The sequence below is a fragment of the Lepisma saccharinum genome, chromosome 13 (assembly GCF_977018435.1).
Source record: "Lepisma saccharinum chromosome 13, izLepSacc3.1, whole genome shotgun sequence".
In the NCBI taxonomy this organism is placed as follows: Eukaryota; Metazoa; Arthropoda; class Insecta; order Zygentoma; family Lepismatidae; genus Lepisma; species Lepisma saccharinum.
The window spans coordinates 11,562,322-11,589,323 of NC_139241.1; the positions used below are offsets into that span (position 1 = coordinate 11,562,322).

General features: G+C 42.3%; 1 protein-coding gene across 1 annotated transcript in view; it reads right to left on the reverse strand.

The window, feature by feature from the left end:
• Positions 1 to 27,002, reverse strand: part of LOC145997173 (uncharacterized) — a 127,666-nt gene that overhangs the window by 8,149 nt on the left and 92,515 nt on the right. The window contains exon 6 of the mRNA XM_083133863.1: positions 13,031 to 13,471. Coding sequence (XP_082989989.1) covers positions 13,031 to 13,471 — 441 coding nt within the window. The remainder of the gene's footprint in view (positions 1 to 13,030; positions 13,472 to 27,002) is intronic.

The following is a 27,002-nucleotide window of genomic DNA, read 5'->3' on the forward strand; positions in this document are numbered from 1 at the left end:
CTCAGTCCATGTGGTGTGAGCTGGATTGCCAAAATCTCGGAGACTACCACGACGCCTACCTCAGACTTGATGTGACGCTCCTCGCCGACGTGATCCAGGCGTTTCGTGCAACTGCGAAGACCATCTACCACCTGGATCCCGCCTACTTCTATAGTCTCCCCGGACTGGCATGGTCAGCCATGTTTCTGGTGACGAAAATTGAGCTGGAGCTTCTTTCGGACGTGGACATGATGCTGTTTGTGGAACGTGCCGTGCGGGGTGGAATGGTCCAGGTGTCGCAGCGACACTCGCACGCCAACAACCATCACATGGCTACTGGCTACGACTCCACCCAACCGTCCAGCTACATCATGCACACGGACGTGAATAACTTGTATGGGCACTCCATGATGCAGCCACTCCCCTTTAGAGGGTTCGAGTGGGCTGACCCTTCCAACTTCAACATTAAAGGTTTTCGACGATTCGAAACATGGGTTCTTCGCCGAGGTGGACCTTGAGTTCTCCGAGAAGCTGCAGGATTCGTTCTGCGATCTTCCCCCTGCACCCGAGTTCAAGTGTCCACCCGATTCCAACCAGAAGAAGCTCGTCATGGATTTCGAACCCAAAAAGAATTACGTCCTTCACTACCAGAATCTCCGGTGGTTGATGCAGCAAGGGGTCACAGTCCACGTAGTTCACCGTATCCTCAAGTTCGAGCATTCTCCGTGGTTGCGTCCATATATCGAAGTCAACACCGAACACCGCACCGCAGCCACGTCCGAGCTTGATAAGGATTTCTTCAAGCTCATGAATAATGCGGTGTTTGGCAAGACCATGGAGAATGTACGGAATCGCGTGGACATAAAATTGGTGACGAGGAAAGAGCGATGTCGTCAGCTTGTTGCAAGTCCATTGTTCAAGTCTCGAACAATCTACAACGAGCAGCTGGCTCTGATTCACATGAGGCAAGGTGTGGTGAAACTCACCAAGCCCATCTACGTTGGAGCCACTGTTCTGGATCTGAGCAAGCTCCACATGTTCGAGACGTACTACGACATATTACGTCCACACTACGGCCACAACATCTCGCTTCTCTACACAGACACAGATAGTTTGATGTACCACGTTCGCACAGCCGACGCATACGGGGATATAGCCACAGTTCCAGCTCTTGAAGAGCTCTTCGACACCTCGGGCTATCCCCAGCCGAACCAGTACGACATCCTAGCCCGCAACAAAAAAGTGCCCGGCAAACTCAAAGACGAGAAGGACGGAGATGTGATTCTCGAGTTTGCAGGTCTTCGCGCCAAGGCCTATACCATCAAAGCCGAGGGTGGCGTTACCAAGAAGGCCAAGGGTGTCGGCAGACAGGTGGTTCGGGAGCATCTCACATTCGAGGACTTCGTGGATTGCCTCAAGACCAGGTCGCCGGTTCTAAGAGCAGAACAGCGCATCCAGAGCGTCGACCATGTGTTGACCACCAACAAAGTGAGGAAGATTGCCCTGGATCCCAACGACGACAAGAGGTGTGTTCTCCAATGTGGAATCCACACACTGCCGTGGGGGCACTATCGCTTAGCAGAAAGCAAAACCTGCAACATATGTCCATCTTCAACAGAAGATTCATAAAACAAAACAAAAAAAAAGAAAACAAAAAAAAACAACACTGACTGTTATTACAAAAAACTTTGACCGTATTTTAAATAACCGGCATAATATGAATCTCTTTGGTTTCCGAAAACAAACCAACATGGAGACTGTACACCGCGCGACGACAGATCATGAATTTCTACCTTCCATGTTAACTAAACTCAACGGTCTACTGATTGTTCACCTTAACAGCATTTGGACGAAATTGGATGACGATGTGGGCAAGATGTTTTACGTCTTCAACAACAATTTACATTTTTACAAAATTCCGATCGATGGAAAACTTCAAATTACCGTGAATCCGGAAAACGTAGGCGAAATCAAAATATCTACCGGCAAGAACATTTTTCGAATCAAGCATGACAAGATGCTTTCTAACATTACGTACGATGTTTCCGCAGGAGATTGTTTATACGTGGAACTCCTAGGAGATTACGACAAACTTATTCCTCTCTTCGTAGAATTACGAATCGTCTATCCTATTATAAATAACCGTTAACCAAAATGCCTAACGATATTTTCGGCAACACCAAGCGTGTAGACCACGCAGAAGAGATTCTCATGTTGGACGTCCGAATTAAAAAGTTGAGGAGCGATTTGATCGCTTTGCAGGAGACCTTAAACAAAAGTTTAGAGTCGGAGATCGCTACGCTCCAAACGCAATGTCTCGACCCCATTCTGAAAATCGATTCCGAACTGAAAACGCTCATAAAAAATTATGTCGACGTACCTTCTTACGACAACGTTCAAAATATACAGTTGAGCGTGGATAAGCTTCAAAATGATTTGGCCAAATTGCAGCAATTTCAATCGAAAAATGAAGATTTGGAAAAATTGAAACTCGAAATCGAAGAACGAACTTCGGCAATCGAAAAGAATTTCTCTGAACTTCAAACCGTCGTGAAAGATATTGATGTAGAACGCTTGCACGTTGTTGTTTCCAAATTACAAGAAGAATTCGCCAGCACGTTGGAAGAAATTAAATCCAAGTTACAGACTTTGGAAGATACCATGACCAACCTACCATCGTCAGACGAACTGCAAGTCATCAGCAAAAGCGTCGCGAACATAAAAATTCAATTGGAGGCTTATCAAGATTTCGAACACATTCAAACCACCATCGCTACGCTTCAGGCATCTCTGGAGTTGATCAACGAAGAAATTAAAAATATTCACGCTGAAGCGAGCGCGTTGACGAGCATACAAGACACGTTGAGCACGGTTCAGCAGAAGATCGAATATTTAGAAAATTTGAACGTCGAAACGAACCTTGCTCATTTTCATCACGTACTGGACAACATACAGGGTGACTTGGAATCGTTACGGACGAGCGTACCTTCGAGCGAAGATTTGGAAAAATTGAAAACGGCGGTGACGGCACTATCCGATTCGAGCGACATCAAAAATTCATTGAGCGATCTCGAGAGTAGGGTGGCCAATCTCCCCACCTCCAAAGAATTACACGCTTTGAAAAGGAGCATATCACGTATGCTGAAACGACTGGAAACGGAAACGGCGAACGTGGAACAGATTCGAGACGAACTTACTTCGCTGGTGTCGACGCTGCCCACTTCGCAGAGCGTCGCCGACCTTCACACACAGTTTACCGAGATGCGAAGCATCGTGAACGATCTTACCGAGAAGAGCTCGAAATTGAATCAAGTCGAGAACCTTCAGAATATCGTCGTCAACATCAGAGATCAAGTTGGAGTGCTGGAATCCACGCAGGAATCGACGCTGGCCTCTTTCGGTGCCAAATTACAAGAACTCAACGAAAACTTCAAGCAGTTGAACGTGGAAGTGAAAATCAAACCGTCATTTTCTACAGTAACGGATACCATCGTCGAACATTTGTTGCCCGTACAAAATACACTGGGACAGCTTCACAGCAACCTCGTTAGCGTCGATACTAAATTCGCCAAACTGCATTCTCTGCAAGCTATCGAAATCAACAGCGTACCCAATCAACAGAGAATCTCCACGTTCGTCGAAGGTAACAAACTGTACATGTTACATCCTTATCATCCGTACTACAAGTTTCTCCTCGATGGCACGATTCAGATAAACGAATTTTCGTACTGGTCTCACGGCAGAAAAGCTAGCGTTCCCACCATGACCTTGATATCGAATCGTGGTGTCCAGAAAGCAGGAAACATTCCTCTGGCACGTTGGAACGAAACGCGCAACATATATGAAATACACGAAGACGAAGATCTTACCGTTTTTGACGTGAGTGCCGGCGATAAGCTGATCATTCAAAACACTGGTGAGGTGCCACCCTCTTTGAATCCCATCACGCTGGTGCTTCTCTTCAAACGTAATCTCTAAAAAATGTCTAGGCAAGCCATCGTCGAAGAATTGCATAAACCTGCACGTCGCAACTACGAACGTTTGGCGGTGGTGACCAAGGGAATCGACGACCTCTGGCAAAGTGACCTCGTGGAGATGAGTAGCGGCAATCTAAAAAATGTGCATAAATTGAACAAGGGCAACAAGTACCTCCTCACCGTCATAGACACGTTTTCGAAATTCGCATGGGCTCTACCTTTGAAAGCCAAAACGGGGACATGCGTCACGGAAGCATTCAAGACAATTTTTCGCGAAAGCGACAGACGGCCTCGGTTTTTGCAAACGGACAGGGGGAAGGAATTTTACAATGCCGTATTCCAAAAGTTTATTCAAAAACATGACATTCGACATTATTCGACCTTCAGTCACATCAAAGCCAGCATCGTGGAAAGATTTAATCGAACCTTGAAAACACACATGTGGAAACGATTCACGCTTCGAGGAAATTACAAATGGGTCGACATACTGCCGGAACTCGTCGACACCTATAATAATACGGTACACAGAACGATAGGCATGAAGCCAGCTGACGTTACGAAATCTGACGAGCAGCGTTTAATTTCTACAGTTTACTGTCCAAAGTACACTCCCACGACTACCAAAAAATCAAAATTCAAAATTGGAGACCAGGTGAGGATCAGCAAATTCAAACGCACCTTCGAGAAGGGATTCACAAAAAATTGGAGCACGGAACTTTTTACGGTGGTTCGAGTTTTACCCGGAAACCGACACACGTATATAATAAAAGATAGTAGCGGCGAGATTTTGAAAGGAAGATTTTACGAAGAGGAACTCTCTAAAACAAAACATCCCGACACGTACCTCATCGAGAAAGTATTGCGTAGGAAAGGCGACAAACTGTTTGTCAAATGGCTGGGACTTCCGGAAAAAAGTTGGATCGACGCGAACGAAGTGATCTTGTGAGTACGTGGAACGTGGTCAAGCGTCTACCGGATTCGGAAAGTCAAACGAAAAAAAAGAACGGTGAGTTGCTTCCCGACAGCATCCGCTGTCTGATCGTAGGTCCTTCAGAGTGTGGAAAAACAACACTGCTCGTGGACAATTTTCTCCTCGCACCGAATTGGTTAGATTGGAAGAACAGGCACCTCTACGTATTTTCGAAAAGTCTCGAACAAGCGAAATACCAGCAACTGATAAAACTGTACGATGGTCTGGACATTGCAACGTTCTCTTCGGAAATAAAACCACTCGACGATTGTCGTGAAAATTCAGTCGTTGTGTTCGACGATGTCATCCTGGAAAATCAAAATGAAATTCGCAACTTTTTCACGCAAGGTCGTCACAAAGGAATAGATTGCTTCTTCCTAGCTCAAACGTTTTCCAAAATTCCAAAACAGTTAGTACGCGACAACGCTAATTTCATATGTTTGTTTCGTCAAGATCACACCAACCTCAAGCACGCGTACGATGACTACGTAGGCGGAGACATGAACTACAATCAATTTTCGGAACGCTGCTGCTCCCACTGTTGGAACAGTGACGATTTCGGATTCGCGACGATCGACATGACAAGAAAACCCAACGACGGAAAATACAGAAACAAAATCAACGACTTTCTAAACGTTGCAACGTTGTGAGCAACAACGTGTATAAATAACGTTATGGCGAAACGAAAAATCGAAGACGAAAATCTCAAGTTGCGAAACTACCTCGCGAAACGCTTCAAAGGTTGGAAATCCGAGAATCGCGGATTCTACGAAGAGAAGAAACGTCAAGATCAACCTGTGATCGATGCCATCAGCGATCTAGGTAAAGAAATTAAAGGCGTCACAGAACAAAATAAAAATTTGATCAACGAACTCGTACCACTTGCAGCTAAAAATTACACCGTACCCACGCCTATTTCGAGCATTCCTTCAACGCCGTTCGAACTGAAGGACGTACCGCCAGGACGTCGAGCCATAAGCAGCACGTCGTCGTCTTTGGATAAGATCGAGTTGGGACCTTTGGCACGAGACTACCTGAGCACGGCGAAATTCGACAAGGATGAAGTTTTCGGATTGTATCCGAGCATGGAGAGCAACGAAGGCGGCGGTGTGGTTTGGAAGATTGGAAAATCGAAAGTTACCTTCGAAGGCAACGACATTAAAGTCAATTTAGGCGATAAGAATAGCTGGAACAGGTATCCGGGTACGGTGGGACTGTGGGAACTTGTTGCCAAAAAGCAGCCGAAAGATTACACCGACGAAGATTACCAGAGTTACAAGGAAATTCTGATCATGACGGACGCCTTATACCAAAACAACGACGCTACGCAGAATAGGGTGAAATCGAGCAGCGGCGAAAAATACAGGAATCTCATCAAGCCGATATGGAACCAGGTGAAAACAGGCAGCGGCGTCAAACTCTACAACACCCTGCCCAAAGAATTCGTTTGGGTGGACGACGTGCGCAAGCTCATAGACAGGTTGTTGGTTATTGCAGGAGAGGAGAATGCAGGCAATCGTAATTTCTACAACGAGAAGGTTGGCATCGTGGACATGATCAGCACAAAACTTTCCAACTTCATCGTGAACGACGACAAGGGCATAGGGTACCTCATTAAAATCATCAACACGCTGCCTCCGAGATTCTGGAACGTGGCCGAAGGAAAGGGTCTCGTGAACGACATCATCAACAAGTTACCTTTCGAGATGCATTTACCTGGCTACCAGTACTGCGGACCAGGTACCAAACTCGAGAAAAGATTGGAGAGAGGAGACAAGGGTGTGAATCTGTTGGACGCCGCATGCAAAGATCACGACATCGCTTACAACACCACTCGCTCCGATCTGGATGCACGTCACGAAGCAGACAGAAAGTTAGAGCACGCAGCTTTCGAAAGATTCGTTAGCAGAGACGCTTCGCTGGGAGAAAGAGTTGCAGCACTGGGCACCACCATCGCCATGAACACGAAACAAAAACTTGGATGGGGTGTGTAGAAATAAAAGAATTTCTCGAACCGTGAAAAAAATTTCTTCGGTATATAAATAACACTACGTAAAAAAAAAAACTCCAATTGTGTTTGCCATTTATAAAATGAGTAAACAATCACTAGACGCCCAAGCATTAAAACAAATGCTAAATTCATCAGTCGAATATGTAAAAATTCAGGAATTAGAAGTGGACAAACCTTACACGATAACTTCCGGTTCAATTGTTTCTACCCAGTATGGCCCCAAGGCGCGTCTGTTGCTCAACGCACAATACAGTCTATTTTTACCAGATCGATACGCTAACATGTTATCCGACGAGAAGCTAGCTATTTTAATCGAGAACAAAACTCAAATCGTGTACAAGGGTACAAAGGAACTTCTTGGTAAGAAAACAAAGCACGTAATAGAATTTGTGTAAGAGCTCTGCGCGGAGTATATCCTTGAAAAAAAAAATTACACAAAAAAAATCTCAGAACATTTATATATAAATAACATACCGAAAAAAAATTACACAAAACAAAAAAAATCTCAGAACATATATATAAATAACATACCGTGAAGATAGCATATAGAGCATCATCATGAAGCCCAAGGGTGTCGTGTACCAGATACCATACTCCAATCTGAAAAATCTAGGTGCCCTCGATGGGTTACTCACCAAGAAACAACGCGAGAAGAAACGTTCTTGCTTGACGAAAGGACACGGAATGAAATTACTTCTCAGCACACCTCAATTGAGACGCTTGCAGCGTTCGCGGAAACAGCAAAAGATCGGAGGTTTCATATTCAGCATCCCAGCCATCCTGGCAGCATTGGGGGCCGTTGGAAGTTTGGCCGGCGGTAGCGCCGCCATCGCGAAAACCGTCATCGACTCGAAGAAGAACAAAGCCGAGTTGGAAGAACAGAAACGTCACAACCTGGCTATGGAGAAGAAGGGGAAAGGTGTGACCAAAAAGCGAAAAAGCAACCTCGATGCTTTGAAGAAATATAAAAAAAAGAAGAAGCCCTGTCCAACTTCGATATTGAATCTCTGATCGAACCGTTGGGAATAAAAAACTTCAGGGGTGTTTTCATGTCCGATTCTCTACCCTCTGCTGTGAAGAAAAAGGAGTATGGCGTGGTCAACCTGGACAGTTACAAAAATCCTGGTACACATTGGATATGCTACCTCAAAATTGACGATAACAATGCATTTGTTTTCGATTCGTTCGGTGGCACACCACCTGCCAGGTTGGTGAAGTATCTCAGTGTTGCCAACCTCTACTACAATGACAAACGCATCCAGGGTTTCACCGATGTTAACTGCGGCCACCTATGCCTTTCTGTTCTCGCATACATGTCTAAAATAAATAACCTGTCGGTGGAACATTTTCAGAAAGCATTGTGGAATCTTAAATACGATGGGCGTGTTCCATCTCACGAGCGAATCTTCGATCTTGAAACTCACGCTGCACGACGACATCGTCTATCCTAAATCCGTAGCTCTGCGTGCATTCTACAGCATGTACCTCATACCTAACGTCACGCAGCACAACAACAAAATTAGCGTCGGAAGCGAACACATCGTCGTCACGCCAGGCCAATACAATCTTTCCACTTTGCAAGCTCAATTACCCAAAGGTACGTACCTTTCTCAAAATTCGGTCACGCACAGAGTGGAAATCCTATCGGCGACGGAGACCGTTGACCTGGGTACCATAGGAGAACTTTTAGGTTTCGAGAACAACACCAAACTCGAAGCTGGCATCAAGCACACGGCAGTCAATATTCCTAAATTTCTAGCCATCGAAACTCTGAACGTTCACTGCAACGTGGCGGAAGGCATGATCACTAAATCTTCGGACGGATTACTGGGAAGTCACAAGCAGACGGGAATCATAGCCACATTCAAACCAAGTTCCGAATTCATGGAACCGATCATCTACACACCCTCTTCGCCGATCTATTTTCCAGTATGTCGCAACCGCATAGACGACATAGAGTTGGTAGTGACGAACGAGAAAGGAGAGGTGGTGGATTTCGCAGGTGCCACTACGACGGCCATCGTGGAGATCAACGTATAATAAATAACCATACATAGTAAAAATGGAACAAATCGAAAGTTACGAATTGCAATCTTTCCCTCCCAACCGTCGCACGTTCGCCAATCTCAACGAAGCGAACAGGGAGATCGAATACGACGTGGACGTAGGCGATGGGTTCGTTCATCCTCACAGAGCGGACCTCTACCTTCAATTCGACGTGGTGAAGAAGGAAAGCGGAGACGCGTTTCCCGCAACAGCAAATTTGATACTCGTGGACAACTTCGTGCCTCACCTGTTCTCGCAGGTGGAGGTGAGGAAACACAACACCGTCATAGACAGAATAGATTATCCAGGCATCACGTCGACGGCAGTGGGAACATTGAAATTATCCAAAACTGACGCAGCATACTACCAGGCGGGAGGATTCGAAGCGGGGACCAAAATATCGACTAAAAGTCACACGGTACTCTTTCCCATGCGTCTGCTACCGGGATTCTTCTCCGACTACAAAGAAATCATGTGGAAGGGGGGATTGCGCGTCACTTTTCGAAGAGCAGCCAACGACAACGACGCACTGATGCGATACACCAACTTGAACGCCGACGGCACGCCGATAGCCAACACATTACCTGAAGCGGCCAAGTGCGTCATCCGGAGCATGGAATTGAGAATGCCGATCGTGGAATACGAGACGAACTACGCCCTCAAGTACAAAGCAGAGATCTTGAAGAATCCGCAGGTGCCGATTCACTTTCACGGTTACCAGTGCGTGCAGAAGATGGCGTCGGGAAGTCACATGGAATTCGACGTGACGACGCAGTTCAACAACATACAGTTCGACATGCCAGATTTCGTCGTAGTGTTCTTTCAAACCGGGCGCGATAACAACCAGGAAAAAGATTCCAGCAAATTCGACGACTGCAAGATCAAAAACATTTATCTCAAAAATGGACGCAACGAAGTGTTCCCGCGCGAGAATTACAACCTCGACATGACCAAAGACGATTATCTCAAACTTTACGAAGCTTACACGGCTTTCAAACGCGTGACCGAGGGAAGCATGGACATGTACTACACCCCCAGTGAATTCAAAACCCGCAGGCCGATGTTCGTCATCAACACATCTAAGAGGAAGCAGGTGGTGGTCAACGATCGAACCAACATCAAGATCGTCTGCGAGTTCAACAGTCCGTTGCCCGAGGACACCGTATGCAGTGTCATCCTGGTCGCCGAGAAGTCCTTCGTCCACGACGTGAAGAACGAGAGGGTCACAGAGCAGTTTTAACATGTTTAACATCTTTTTTCTTGCACAAATAATAAGAGGCGCCAGCGCGTGCACGTGTGTGTGTGTGTGGCACATCGTTCCCGAGAGAGGTTTACAAAAGTCACGATATACAAACATTAGTGTCCCCGGGACTTGGAAGATTACGATAAAGTGCATTCGTACTTCAAAAATGAGAAAATGCATTATTTACTCATCACGCTGTGCCAGCACAACGAATAAATACGCGAAACGTAATCTACCGATAGGCGCGCGCGCGCGTGTGTGGCACATCGTTCCCGAGAGAGGTTTACAAAAGCCGTGTCCGGATTGGCAAGCGCTCCATCCCGTTCTCCCCCGTTGCTCTCGCGTGCACTCGAAGTCGCGTCCAAGTCGTCCGAATCTGCATGTCCCCTTGTAGTACGCCTGTCACTTTTCCCGCCAGGTGTCAGCCCGAACTTCACCCACCGCGCTCTGGGGCGCAAACAAACATGACAATGATTTCCACCTAACTACTCACATTAAAAAATATAACACGCTATTTCATCATTTACGTTTTCTGCATTCATTATCGATAAAATATTAAAATATAACTGAGTTTTACATCCTCTAATCAGTAAATATTGTCTGTACAAAGTGAAAGTTAGAATATGGCTGCCAAGCGTGCATCTGTCGCGCCTCTCTGCTCTTCCCTCCGACTCCACGTCTACCGCAAATTCGGACAACAGAGATTGGCTGAGTCCCGGATGGAACAGCGCTCTAGGTGACATCTGCTGCTGATTCGGACGCAACCCCGGCCACTTCTATTAGTCAGTGTTGCCCATTCGTAGGTTAGCTTCGCCTGTAAAATATCACATGATGAAATATTCTTCAGGTAAGTTGGCAACATTGAACCGCAATTGATGTTACCAGTGTTGTCAACTTCTATTTTGTAGGTTAGCTTCGCCTGTAAAATATCACATGGTGAAATATTCTTCAGGTGAGTTGGCAACATTGAACCGCAATTGATGTTACCAGTGTTGTCATCTTCTATTTGTAGGTTAGCTTCGCCTGTAAAATATCACATGGTGAAATATTCTTGAGGTGAGTTGGCAACACTGGCAACATCAATTGATGGCACTCAACTCGTGCACCTCCACTAGTCAGTGTTGCCAACTCCCATTTGTAGGTTATCTTTGCTTGTAAAATATCACATGGTGAAATATTCTTGGGGTGAGTTGGCAACACTGAATCGCAATTGATGGCGCTCAACTAAGCTGATTACACTAATCAGTATTGCTAACTCTTATTCGTAGGTTAGCTTCGCTTGTAAAATATCACATGGTGAAATATTCTTGGGGTGAGTTGGCTACACTGAATCGCAAATAATAGCGCAGAACCCGCGCACCTTCACTAATCAGTGTTGGCAACTCCCATTTGTAGGTTAGCTTCGCCTGTGAAATATCACATGGTGAAATTTTCTTGGGGTGAGTTGGCCACACTGCGAGAAAAGCCTCAAGCAGTGTTGCCAGCTCCTTGCTTGAGGTTAGGTTAGACCCAAAAACAAAAACCTTGGTGATTTTTTCAAGTGAGGAGTTAGCAACACTGCGAGCGCCACCGAGCGCCATTTTCGGTTGGTGAACCGGCTTGATCCTACTACTCTGTAAGTTAGCTTCGCCTGTAAAATATCACATGGTAAAATATTCTTGAGGTGAGTTAGCAACACTAAACCGCAATTGATGTTGCCAGTGTTGCCAACTCCCATTTGTAGGTTAGCTTCGCCTGTAAAATATCACATGGTGAAATATTCTTGGGGTGAGCTAGCAACACTGCGAGAAAATAAGGCTCATGCCTTACGAGAGCAAACCGTTAACATACACCATAAAAGGCTACGCCTCGCTCGAGCTGGCAACACTGCAAGAAAATGAGGCTCGGTGAGATTCGCAGTATTGCCAGCTTTTTGCTTTAAATTAGGTTAGACCGAGATAAAAACCTTGGTGATTTTTTCGAATAAGGGGTTGGCAACACTGCGAGCCTCACCGAGCCTCATTTTCGGGCGTAGAACCGGGCCACTTATACTACTACCAGTCATCGAACTGGCCACTGCCATTGCCAAAGCTTGTCATCCTGCTATTGACAAAGTCAAAGGCTTCTGCATGTTACAGTTCATTTCATGCTGGTGTCCCCGAGATTTCTTGTGCTTTCAGCAATGAAGCAGATGACACAAGAATATTGGCAACAGAATTCATGTGACTCAGCACAGATTAGCCGAAAGCCAGTATGGTTATAGCTTCTGACCCATAACCCATGTACAGAGTGGTTACAAAGTTGGCATAGCCCTTTAAATTTCGATACTATGATAGTGATGGTTGAATGTTTGATGTGAATACAAACCGGATAGTTTAAGAGTCCGAAACATCAGCATGGAGCCCATCATTTTGTAGCACAGCTGAATTCTGTGCCATGTTCTGGCAGGCTTTATGGAGATAAATCAGAATCCCATACATGAATGCAGTTTCCACAGCTGATCGTATTTCTTGGATTGTGGAATACAGGTCATTTCTGACTCTGTCATTGGAGAACCACTCATGGGACTTCTCAGAGGTCCTTCAGAACCTCTTCCAATCCAGCACCTGGGAAAAGTCTTGTTCAGATATTGACACAGTTGCAAATGCAAAGTGTGACAGAACATGGTGAGAATTCTGCTGCGCTTTGAAAATGATGATGTTCCTGACTTTTAAACTATGTATGTGTTCATATCATATCAAGCAGAGGGAGGGTAGGCTCCCTTTTTGACCACTCGGTACAAATTCAATCTACACACAATAAGACAATAGCAAATAATTACAAACCTTGTACTATCTGGAACCATTTCACATTCTGGAAGCAAATTTCCATGTGGTGAAAGTCTCTCATTAACGTATACTTCCTCCATGTTAGCATCATATGCACCCACGCACGAGTCTTCAATCTTAACTTCCACCTTGGCATCATTGACAAGTGGTGCACTACAACTGTAGGTTTCCTCTACAAATTCAAATTTCTTTTTCATTCCTTTTGGGATTCTGTCACTGTCAAAATCAACAAGTGGATCTGTTGAGTCCTCAGTTTCTGAAGGAAAAACACTCTTCATATCACCAATCATATTTAAATATTCCTTATCTGCTATAGAACACATTTCAGGTGTGGAGGATTCTGCTACATCTGGTAATGTTGAAAAGATGGTGGCATCTCTCCCAACATTATCATTATATGATCCATTCAAGCCTCTGGTGTGGTCGCTTACACTCAACCTGTAAATGTCACAACACAGGAAAACACTTTTAATAACAATAAACACCAGTGGAGTATTCTGAAAATTTGATCCAGTTAACTACAATAATTCTAATTTATTACGTATGTTTATTATACACCCCATCTACATGTAAAGGAAATGAAACACCAGTGCAGTCAGCATGCTAAACAAAAGTCTGACAACTTCAAATATTCTGGCAATTTCTATATTTTCATAAAAATCTTTGTTTCTTTTCCTCAAATTGGACCAAGATTTTCCTGCACTAAGGGAAATTTCCCTTCATGTAGAAACACTGCCTCTGCCATGCAGGTTCAGAAAGCAGGAAGAAACAAGCAGTGTTCTCCCGCCAACTATTTGCAATGGTGAAACCGGTGATGGACACTGCATTTTTTTCTTTAACTAGTCACTTGCTCACTTTTTCTTCAGCTCTCTTGCCTCCCTCTAAACATTCCGGGAGGAAACCCCGTCATCTGAAGAGTGCTATTGGAGAACAATCAGTGGTGTACATAAACCAATCTTTTAAGTTTGAAATAATTTAGTTAAATTCTCGTTTAGAGGCTTGTTTTAATAGTAGCTTGCATCATATAAAATAATAATATGGATATCCAGATAATCCAAATATCGAGATAACATGACAAATAGGCTGTAAAATGGATAAACGATCAATCTGTCTGGATAGTGCACACATTCGGATACTCCGAACATCTGCATAATCCATATATCAGAATTTCTGATATCCAGATAATATTTGACCACGCCTCTTTCAAGAAGATTTTTCCATATACTGACGTTCCTCAAGGAATCCCATGTAACTAGTAACTTGTTTCTTTATTTAATGATTGCTAGCTACGTTTATGCCATACTTTTAGAAATAACTTGAGTCATACAGACAGGAGGTTGTCTTTATTTTTTGGTGCAACAGATCCAGTCAGTTGACATTTCCTCACCAAATCTTAAATGGTGCTTTTTCCTGGTACAGAATGGTGTGGAAATTTGTCTCTGAATAATTTCAGTGTTTTCTGGATAGAACTGGTATGTGTGTATTCATCCACTATGACAATATTCTCTGGTGTTGAATATAACATCTTTTCAAGACTCTCATTCACAATGTGGATCACAGTTGCCTTGATATACAAGAACAGGTGTTGATATGGTGGGGAGGGAGGGAAGGGACATGTGATGTGGCTGGAGGAGGATGGGAGTGGGATGGCTGAGAACCAATAGTTTCAGACCAAGTGAGTGAGGTCTGTTAGGTTGAACCAGGCCAGATTCCATGCACTGAAAAATTTCACCACATTTCCCGAATTTACACCACACTTAGAATCCAACGTAACCAAGTTAAAAGTAATAACAAGAAGGGAAACCACAGAGAAATTGATAGTTTATTAGGGGCATCAGGGGTGAGATTTTACATAATGATTCCCACTTATTAACTAAATGCTAAACAAATAATTGTTTACATAAAAATCACAACAATTACAGCATAACACATAATGGTAGTAAAATTTAATAATATTTCTATTAATTCTAATATCAACCAAGCACAACTCAAAAACTGGAACAAGAAAGTGGTAAATGCCAATAGCTACTTAGTATAGTTGATTTGTATTTGAAACTTGCTTAACGTCGTTCATCACCTTTAAAATTGTTTAAACATGACCTCTTTTCCCAAAGTAGTAAATATGCCATTTTTCTGTAACTACCAGCAGTATATCAAATTGAAGTATTAAACATTTGCCTGTTCTTATTTACTTGGTTCAAAAACCTTCTTTTAATCCACTACTATAAAAATGTGAATTTTTCAGAAACACAGTAAATTTCCCCAACTTTTACAGGACTTTTCCAGAAGAAGTAAATTACATGACTTTTCCACGGTTTCCAGACTTCTAGTCACCCTGTATGGTGGAAAACTTAAAAGATGCAGATATACTCTGGTTACAAAGACCTGTATCAAGATTTGGTACGAATACAAATGTTGACTTGGCACAGGGATGTACCTAGGTTGATCAGTTCGGGGGAAACAAATCTGAAATTTGTTCCTATGTAAATATTACCAGAGAGTAAAGGTAAAACGCTTAGGAGATGATTCTACAAGTGAAAATAAACACAGAAGTTCATGTGACGAAATGTCGAAAACGGCACCCATTCGGAGTTATTGAAGTGGGAAAAATTGCGAAAATTATGTTTACAAGGAAATAGTTGCACAACAGCCAATCATATGACCGTGGCAAAGAACCTTCCACAAAGAAATGCGGCATGCTCTATTCAAAAAAAGCACATGGCAGATGTGTGAAGTTGATGCACAAGCGATTCCCCAAAGGAAGCAAAGGGGTCTGTTGAAGTCATGGGGGTAGGGAAGGGTTTAGCGAGATGTGTTATCCACGGAAAGTGATATGTGGAGACTGACAACTAAGAAGAAAGCGAATATCCGTAGTGGACATCATCATTACGTAGAAAAAACAAAGATGGTGGTGGTACTGTGCTAGGTTGCATATGTGTCGACATGTTCACTGTGTGCAGAGTGGAGGTGCCAAGGGAGCCACATCACAGATGATGTTCAAACTGTCTGCCATTAACTTCCACACAGAGATAACAATGCCGAATTAACGATTGTCTAGTGCAACTAAACCCCGCAGTGTCTGCTATCGTCGCTGCGGCAACATTAAAGCGTGCAACAAGATCCTCGGCCCACATGACAGGTGTTTCCTATATGAGGCGTTTCATCTCTCCCTATAGAAAAAAGTCCAGGGGAGTGATGTCCGGCAATCTTGCTGGCCACGGCACAGGCCCACCCCTACCAATACAACGACTGTGGAACAAGCCATTGAGGAAGTGACGCACATTTTGGTCGAAATGTGGTGGTGCACCATCATGTTGGAACCATAGTCCTTGCCTCAGTGCCAAGGGCACGTCCTCCAACAGTTCAGGCAAAACATCATGAAGAAATGCATGATATGTGCCACCACACAGGATAGCAGGGAAAATGTACGGCCCAATCAAATGGTCATGCACTATCCCACACCAGACTTGAACCACAAACCTGTGCTGATGGTGTGCCACGAGAATTGCATGTGGATTTGCAAAATCCCAAACGTAACTGTTTTTACTATTGAACATGCTAATTTTGGTGAACATTGCTTCATCGGTCCACAACACCCTGTTCACAAAATTTGGGATAGTTTCCATGTCATGCAAAAACCATTGGCAAAACACCACACATGGGTCAAAGTCCTGAGGTAAAAGGTCTTGTACCTTTTGGAGTTTGAAAGGGTACATTCCCTCTTCGGTTAGGACGTGCCACACATTAACATAGGAGGTGTTGTGGGCAGTGGCTATAGCGAGCGTACTGGTGTCAGGATGATCCCTGACAGCATTTAACATCGTAACTTCACATATCTGCCATGTGCTTTTTTGAATAGAGCATGCCACATTTCTTTGCAGAATGCCCTTCACCAGCAAGATTGCCGGACATCACTCCCCCCAGACTTCTTTCTGTGGGGAGAGATGAAACGCCTCGTATACGAAACACCTGTCGTGTCAGCCGAGGATCTCGTTGCATGCATTAATGTCGCTGCAGCGACGATAGCAGACACCATGGGGTTGTTTGGTTGCACTAGACAATCATTGATTTGGCGTTGTCATCTCTGTGTGGAAGTTAATGGCAGACAGTTTGAACATCGTCTGTGATGTGGCTCCCTCGGCACCTTCACTCTGCACACAGTGAACATGTCGACACATATGCAACCTAGCGTAGTACCACCACCATCTTTGTTTTTCTACATAATGGTGATGTCCACTACGGATATTCGCTTTCTTCTTAGTTGTCAGTCTCCACATTATATTACATTATAATATTGCTACATCAGGCGCGTATATTCTAGGCTACCTAGGCTATCGCCGAAGCCCATATTAAAATACAGGAAATAATAGACTAGCAAATTTAACCGATGCTTCACTCTCACGTAACGACCACGGTGGAAAGTGCTAGTGTAAGGTCGTCTTTATTTATCGCTAGGCTTCTTCGTCTGAGGGAAAAGTCTTTGAACCAGCAGGCGGTCCTTTCAACCCATGACGTATTTGTGCTGGCAGGGACGACCTTGGTGGTCCCTGGTTCTGGCTTCCAACCCCAAGCGCTGGAGAGTGAAGACTTCTCTGCATCCTGGCGATGTTGTAGTGTTGCCAACAATGGAAATACGAAATTCGCTAAATCGCTGGGGGAAAAAATATAGGCAGGGGTGCCAATGCAAATTATTCAAGCTAGGGGGATGCCTCATGAAAATTACATCACCTCCCCCCCCCTCTCCATCCCTTCGAGCATTGCCCGTCTCTCTTCCAGTTCCATGAATTTCGTCACATACAAGCATTATAAATCTGCCAAATTTAGTGATTTTCCCCTGAAGGTGGCACTCTGCTTTTCCATGAAATTCGACTGTGGTCGCAGCCGGTCGCAGCTATATGGGACATTCTGATGACGTCAGCCATGTTGCCATCCTGTTTACTTCTGTTTCAAGCAAACCCCCTCCCACCTCCCCCCGCTGTCAAAATGTCAAAACCTTCGCCCTCGCGGTGGGGGTTTTGGCCCGAGTCATCCCAATGAAATACGTTTGGCAACATAAACAATCCAGGTTGTCATAGCAACCATTCACGCACGTGTTTTCAACCACACGGGTCGGTGGTGGTTTCCGCAAAAGGAAGGGATATATGGTCAAACTTGTTGTGTCCGAGATCCGAGTTCTTTGTGTCGCCCGCGTATCGTGTTCATGGGTGGGAATCCTTTTGTTGTGCTGTGTTTTTGTTCCGTGAGCATGTGAAAATGGATTTAATCACCGAACTTGTCTCGAAGACGCCATTCTCACGGCTTCCTTACGAGGATAGGATGCAAATAATAGAGACAGGTAGGCCTCTTCCACCTCTTCCGGACCTTACAGTCGTGCAGAAAGACAAAAATAAGGTATATATTACTTTTTTCTACCGACAAAAGTCCTTAGAATACAACAGGATTTAGTAATTTAAACTATTTGGTAACTGCTTGCGATAAACACCAAAAATCACTAAGTCATATACGTGCGTTCAGTAACTTACAGACATTCGGTTCTCAAAGAATTGATCATTCCTTGAATTTGCAAGAGAAGATTGCTGACAGTTTGCATAATGAAAAAGTGAAGGAAAACAGAATTATTATAAGATTAATTGATGCAATAGCATTTCTGGGGAAGCAAGAATGTGCATTTAGGGGCCACAATGAGCAACACAGGGACAAGCGCGGCTTAGCAATTTAGCTATAATGTCTATTGAGAAAGGGGTTCTAATCAACATCAGAAATTCATGTGAGGACACATTCTTCGATAAAGTGACAAAAAAATTCACGGAAAAGGAGAGAAGAATGGAGTTTACCTTCAAGTAAGGTAAGAAGTTAATTATTATTTTATACTCGCATGAAGGTCCTACATGTTATAGACCGCTCCTCTTTATAAATAAGCATGAAATAGTTTATGTCCATTGCCTACTATTGTTGTTTTTAATGGCAAGATATCGATGTAAACAAAAAAATCCAAAATGAATGAGGAAGAGCCCCCCCCCCCTCTTTTTTTGCCGGACACATTTTCATTTAAAATTCAAACACTACTATATTTGGAGATAGCCCTGATCTTGGTCTCAGCATACGCCACTGTGCTACATGTATAGTGCATTGGTATATAAAACTACTACGAAGTGTATATAATATATATGTGAATACTGGAGGTCAAATACAAATTCGAGTTCAACAATTTTCAGGAAGCAAATCAATTTATATAATTACTATTAAACTATTACTTTACAGCTTTTCTCAATGTATTTTATTTTCTGCCTGTCTTGATGACAAGCTCTTCTTTTTTATTGAAACTATATCCCGTGGAAGTGCTAAACTGATTTAGTGACATCTAATAAATTTTTTCTGTGTAGGAATTTTCCTATTTATTCTGGAGAATCCTCCTGTGGATTGCATTTTTGTCTGTCAAGAATGACAAAACTCCTACATTTATGTTTCAACACAGTTACAAATGCAACCATCACAAGGATTCTTCCAAACCTATTGGTGAAAGGGCCTCCCCGATGGTGTAGTGGTAACGTCGTCACCTTGTAATCAAGGAGTCCCGGGTTCGATATCCGGTGGAGGTAATAGCACAGTTGTTCGGATCCCACTTTAAACTGTAGGTCCAGTCCCGATTAGCCTTACTGTGCATAAAGTTGACTTAAAACACCAAGCCAATCAATCAATCAACAGTATATACTGCTGGACAAAAAAAAACGGACACCTTAATATTTGACATCTGAATTGCAATTACTTATGAATTACGCTTTCAGTTAAGTATTGAACAATTGAACATTCATTATTGAACATTTTCCATCCATAGTTTTTCCATTTATTATTTATCTATTTGTTTATTTATTTACTCGTATTTACTTATTTGGAACACCTAGTAGGGTCAAAATTAATTTCATGCAATTCTGTTTTAATTTACTGATTTTCAATTCCTGTTGATGTTATTTTGTTTAATGTCTAGAGAGGCATGAATTTTGGTTCATGGTAACCATAGTAACAGATATTATTGACATTGTCATTGCTGGTGTTTTTCTTGCAAGTGTATTGTAAGTTTGCTAGCTTGAAAATGAGACGTGAAGAAATAGTAAAAGCAGTAGCTCTTGGTGATCATGGTCGTAGTGTGCGCTACAGGTCCCAGGATGTTAGCATGTCATCGGAGGCGAAGACTGGAATTTGCTACACAACACTTACATTGGAATGTGGAGCATTGGGAAAAGGTTTTATTCTCCGATGAGTCAAAATTCAACCTACGTTCATCAGATGGGCATGAACATGTGTATAGAAGACCTAATGAGCATTATGCACAATGTTGTTTCATTGAAATAACACCCTTTGGAGGCGGTGGTGTCATGGTCTGGGGAGGTATTTCTTTACAAGGACGTACAGAGTTGGTTCTTGTAGAGAATGGGGCAATGACAGCTTGCAGGTATATTACAGAATGTTTGGCAGATCATGTAGTACCATATGCACCATTCATAGGCCCGGATTTTGTTTTTATGCATGACAATGTGCATCCTCACATTGAGAATATTGTCACGGAGTACCTAGACAAAGTTCGGATTATGCGATTAGAATGGCCACCACAAAGTCCAGATCTAAATCAGATAGAGCACGTCTGGGATCAACAAACGACATATCAGAAACCGCGCAATAGTTCCAGAAGCAATTGAAGAGCTAAGACGTGCTATTCAAGAAGAATGGGAGCAATTGGACCAAGAAGTGATTGCCAACCTTATTCGAAGTACGCCACGGCGGTTACAAGCTGTAATTGATGGCAGGGGAGGTAACACCCGCTACTAGACAGCTTATATACCCCACCAGTACCAGTTAACAATATTAAAAAAAATATTCCTAAGATTTTTTTTTTATTTTTTTTTTTGGTAGTTTTCTGTAACTTTCGTTTATGTTCTAATTTAACTTATTAACAATAAATTTTAATTTGCTTTCTGTTGAATATATTCAGGTTTTCTTATTTCCAATAATTTCTGCAACATTTAATTAGCCTTCGAATCAGAATTTATGCATTATCACAAAAATGCAAGTGTCTGGTATTTTCTGTCCAGCAGTGTATATATAATTATCCCCCAATCAGTCCGGAATAACGAGGTTTTACTGTAATTTTGTTATTTAAGTTGCTATTCTTCCACTTTTGGCTGATCGCGACGATGAGGATGAATAATGATCAGATAAAATTGATGAAAGGACACTTATTAAGAACATGCATGTCCAAGTGGTGCAGTAAAGGGGAGGGGGAGTAAGAAGATGCTGGAGGCCAACCGAAACCACACAGTGCAAGTATTTGCGTCGTGCGTGAATTTCGGCTTCTAATGCACGAATGTGATGTTCCAATAATATTTGGAAATATTCAACCTGTTGCAGGAGTACGATCCATTTCTTAAAGACTTCAAGGCTCCTGGAAATGCCTCCTATATGCCGCCGGAGTCGCAGAATCAACTGATAGTATGTTGCGGTGAAGAAATTAAGAATGTGTATATCATGTGTAAGAAATTAGATCAGAGCATGTCACCTCAGCAACTGAAAGGTAACGATGCTCATGATTGGTATTAGGGTGATGCTTCCCCTGTTTCCTGCTACTTTACAAAAAATTAAATTGCAATATTTTGTGATATATTTCCGAGAAGAATCTAGACTTGCCCCATAAATACACCTACAATACATTTTAGAACAATTGTAAACACCTATAAGAGAATGACAGCTTCTAATTGTTATTAAACTTGTTTCCAATTATGGTTCTTTGTGGAAATCAAGAATTATTAAAAAATCAAAAATATTGAGAAGTAATTTGTTTGATATCCCAGTATGAATTTGTGGCATGAAAATTCTCCGGAATCGACTGGGAGATTGATACAATGTCCAAATAATAATAAATAAATTTTAAAAAAAGAACACTTCTGGCTCGAGCAATAATATGAAGAAAAGATACAGCTAGGTGTAGACAAGCTACTTTTGCAGTGAATTTGCACAACCACAAATCTGCACTGAATAGCATACTACTTTTTACTATAAAATCACTGGGAAAAAAACCGGTTATACCTGTTCTTTAATTGTAATACAATTCCACAAGGAAATATTTTCATAATTAGCATTGTTAATTAAAACTGAGAATAATATCTATGCGTCAATAAGCACAACACATTTTCAGATTTTAACTATTTAGGATTTTAAAAACACTCCACATATAGTTTTAGTCATTATTTGGTGTCCTAGAGCTCAGTCATTAGGACATCTGACTGCCATGCGAAAGGCTCAGGTTCGATCCTCGGTGGGGCCCCAGGTTTATCCATCTGTTTGAGCAGCTCCGGTACCCACCCAGTGCCGTTTAAAGTGGGTACATGGAGGAAACTCTGGCGGGTAAAGGCAGCCAGGGGCGTGGTGCTGATTGCATCACACCCATCTTCGGCTATGATCAAGAAAGTGTGGAGCCCTAACTCCACATCCCCTATATGCCTTCATGGTGTGGTGAAAAGCACAGGGGAGCACTTTACTTTACTTTTTACATTATTTGGTATCCAGCATGACATCATTAACAAATCATTCTTTACAGTTTTTATTTCAAAATTTTGCTTTTCTCAAAGTTTCGGGAGTGTTGCAGCCTCATCAGCTCCCCCATGTGTACACCAATGCCTCGAGATGTAAGAGAAAAAATAAGGAGTGTGCCACTTTTTTTGCGGCAATTTCAAAAATTGTGCACCTCCTAAACTTACACCCGGCATTCTCGCAAAACGATGTCAGTATTTGGAACACCTAGTAGGCTCAAAATTAATTTCATGCAATTTTGTTTTAATTTATTGATTTTCAATTCCTGTTGATGTTATTTTGTTTAATGTCTAGAGAGGCATGAATTTTGGTTCATGGTAACCATAGTAACAGATATTATTGACATTGTCATTGCTGGTGTTTTTCTTGCAAGTGTATTATAAGTTTGCTAGCTTGAAAATGAGACGTGAAGAGGTAGCAAAAGCAGTAGTTCTTCGCGATGATGGTCGTAGTGTACACTATATTGCTAGGGTGCTAAATATAGCACGAAGTACTATCCATGAAGCTCTCAGATGGTATGATTCAACTGGTTTCTATGGTAGAAGACAGGGTTCTGATCGGAAATGATGCACAACAGCACGGGAAGATAGTTTCATGCGTATCATAGTCTTAAGAGACCGTCGTATGACTTCAAATATTGTGGCATTGCGTTTGAGAAATGTTCATAGAGCTGTGGTTTCTTCACGAACAGTTCGTAGAAAACTGAATGAAAGTGGTTTATCATCTCGGAGGCCGGCTACAGGTCCCAGGTTGTTAGCACGTCACCGGAAGCGAAGACTGGAATTTGCTACACAACACTTACATTGGAATGTGGAGCATTGGGAAAAGGTTTTTATCTACGATGAGTCAAAATTCAACCTACGTTCATCAGATGGGCATGGACATGTGTATAGAAGACCTAATGAGCATTATGCACAATGTTGTTTCGTTGAAATAACACCCTTTGGAGGCGGTGGTGTCATGGTCTGGGGAGGTATTTCTTTACAAGGACGTACAGAGTTGGTTCTTGTAGAGAATGGGGCAATGACAGCTTGCAGGTATATTACAGAATGTTTGGCAGATCATGTAGTACCATATGCACCATTCATAGGCCCGGATTTTGTTTTTATGCATGACAATGTGCATCCTCACATTGAGAATATTGTCACGGAGTACCTAGACAAAGTTCGGATTATGCGATTAGAATGGCCACCACAAAGTCCAGATCTAAATCAGATAGAGCACGTCTGGGATCAACAAACGACATATCAGAAACCGCGCAATAGTTCCAGAAGCAATTGAAGAGCTAAGACGTGCTATTCAAGAAGAATGGGAGCAATTGGACCAAGAAGTGATTGCCAACCTTATTCGAAGTACGCCACGGCGGTTACAAGCTGTAATTGATGGCAGGGGAGGTAACACCCGCTACTAGACAGCTTATATACCCCCACCAGTACCAGTTAACAATATTAAAAAAAAATATTCCTAAGATTTTTTTTTCTATTTTTTTTTTGGTAGTTTTCTGTAACTTTCGTTTATGTTCTAATTTAACTTATTAACAATAAATTTTAATTTGCTTTCTGTTGAATATATTCAGCTTTTCTTATTTCCAATAATTTCTGCAACATTTAATTAGCCTTTGAATCAGAATTTATGCGTTATCACAAAAATGCAAGTGTCTGGTATTTTCTGTCCAGCAGTGTATATATAATTATCCCCCCATCAGTCCGGAATAACGAGGTTTTACTGTAATTTTGTTATTTAAGTTGCTATTCTTCCACTTTTGGCTGATCGCGACGATGAGGATGAATAATGATCAGATAAAATTGATGAAAGGACACTTATTAAGAACATGCATGTCCAAGTGGTGCAGTAAAGGGGAGGGGGAGTAAGAAGATGCTGGAGGCCAACCGAAACCACACAGTGCAAGTATTTGCGTCGTGCGTGAATTTCGGCTTCTAATGCACGAATGTGATGTTCCAATAATATTTGGAAATATTCAACCTGTTGCAGGAGTACGATCCATTTCTTAAAGACTTCAAGGCTCCTGGAAATGCCTCCTATATGCCGCCGGAGTCGCAGAATCAACTGATAGTATGTTGCGGTGAAGAAATTAAGAATGTGTATATCATGTGTAAGAAATTAGATCAGAGCATGTCACCTCAGCAACTGAAAGGTAACGATGCTCATGATTGGTATTAGGGTGATGCTTCCCCTGTTTCCTGCTACTTTACAAAAAATTAAATTGCAATATTTTGTGATATATTTCCGAGAAGAATCTAGACTTGCCCCATAAATACACCTACAATACATTTTAGAACAATTGTAAACACCTATAAGAGAATGACAGCTTCTAATTGTTATTAAACTTGTTTCCAATTATGGTTCTTTGTGGAAATCAAGAATTATTAAAAAATCAAAAATATTGAGAAGTAATTTGTTTGATATCCCAGTATGAATTTGTGGCATGAAAATTCTCCGGAATCGACTGGGAGATTGATACAATGTCCAAATAATAATAAATAAATTTTAAAAAAAGAACACTTCTGGCTCGAGCAATAATATGAAGAAAAGATACAGCTAGGTGTAGACAAGCTACTTTTGCAGTGAATTTGCACAACCACAAATCTGCACTGAATAGCATACTACTTTTTACTATAAAATCACTGGGAAAAAAACCGGTTATACCTGTTCTTTAATTGTAATACAATTCCACAAGGAAATATTTTCATAATTAGCATTGTTAATTAAAACTGAGAATAATATCTATGCGTCAATAAGCACAACACATTTTCAGATTTTAACTATTTAGGATTTTAAAAACACTCCACATATAGTTTTAGTCATTATTTGGTGTCCTAGAGCTCAGTCATTAGGACATCTGACTGCCATGCGAAAGGCTCAGGTTCGATCCTCGGTGGGGCCCCAGGTTTATCCATCTGTTTGAGCAGCTCCGGTACCCACCCAGTGCCGTTTAAAGTGGGTACATGGAGGAAACTCTGGCGGGTAAAGGCAGCCAGGGGCGTGGTGCTGATTGCATCACACCCATCTTCGGCTATGATCAAGAAAGTGTGGAGCCCTAACTCCACATCCCCTATATGCCTTCATGGTGTGGTGAAAAGCACAGGGGAGCACTTTACTTTACTTTTTACATTATTTGGTATCCAGCATGACATCATTAACAAATCATTCTTTACAGTTTTTATTTCAAAATTTTGCTTTTCTCAAAGTTTCGGGAGTGTTGCAGCCTCATCAGCTCCCCCATGTGTACACCAATGCCTCGAGATGTAAGAGAAAAAATAAGGAGTGTGCCACTTTTTTTGCGGCAATTTCAAAAATTGTGCACCTCCTAAACTTACACCCGGCATTCTCGCAAAACGATGTCAGTATTTGGAACACCTAGTAGGCTCAAAATTAATTTCATGCAATTTTGTTTTAATTTATTGATTTTCAATTCCTGTTGATGTTATTTTGTTTAATGTCTAGAGAGGCATGAATTTTGGTTCATGGTAACCATAGTAACAGATATTATTGATATTGTCATTGCTGGTGTTTTTCTTGCAAGTGTATTATAAGTTTGCTAGCTTGAAAATGAGACGTGAAGAGGTAGCAAAAGCAGTAGTTCTTCGCGATGATGGTCGTAGTGTACACTATATTGCTAGGGTGCTAAATATAGCACGAAGTACTATCCATGAAGCTCTCAGATGGTATGATTCAACTGGTTTCTATGGTAGAAGACAGGGTTCTGATCGGAAATGATGCACAACAGCACGGGAAGATAGTTTCATGCGTATCATAGTCTTAAGAGACCGTCGTATGACTTCAAATATTGTGGCATTGCGTTTGAGAAATGTTCATAGAGCTGTGGTTTCTTCACGAACAGTTCGTAGAAAACTGAATGAAAGTGGTTTATCATCTCGGAGGCCGGCTACAGGTCCCAGGTTGTTAGCACGTCACCGGAAGCGAAGACTGGAATTTGCTACACAACACTTACATTGGAATGTGGAGCATTGGGAAAAGGTTTTTATCTACGATGAGTCAAAATTCAACCTACGTTCATCAGATGGGCATGGACATGTGTAGAGAAGACCTAATGAGCATTATGCACAATGTTGTTTCGTTGAAATAACACCCTTTGGAGGCGGTGGTGTTATGGTCTGGGGAGGTATTTCTTTACAAGGACGTACAAAGTTGGTTCTTGTAGAGAATGGGGCAATGACAGCTCGCAGGTATATTACAGAATGTTTGGCAGATCATGTAGTACCATATGCACCATTCATAGGCCCGGATTTTGTTTATATGCATGACAATGTGCATCCTCACATTGAGAATATTGTCACGGAGTACCTAGATAAAGTTCGGATTATGCAATTAGAATGGCCACCACAAAGTCCAGATCTAAATCAGA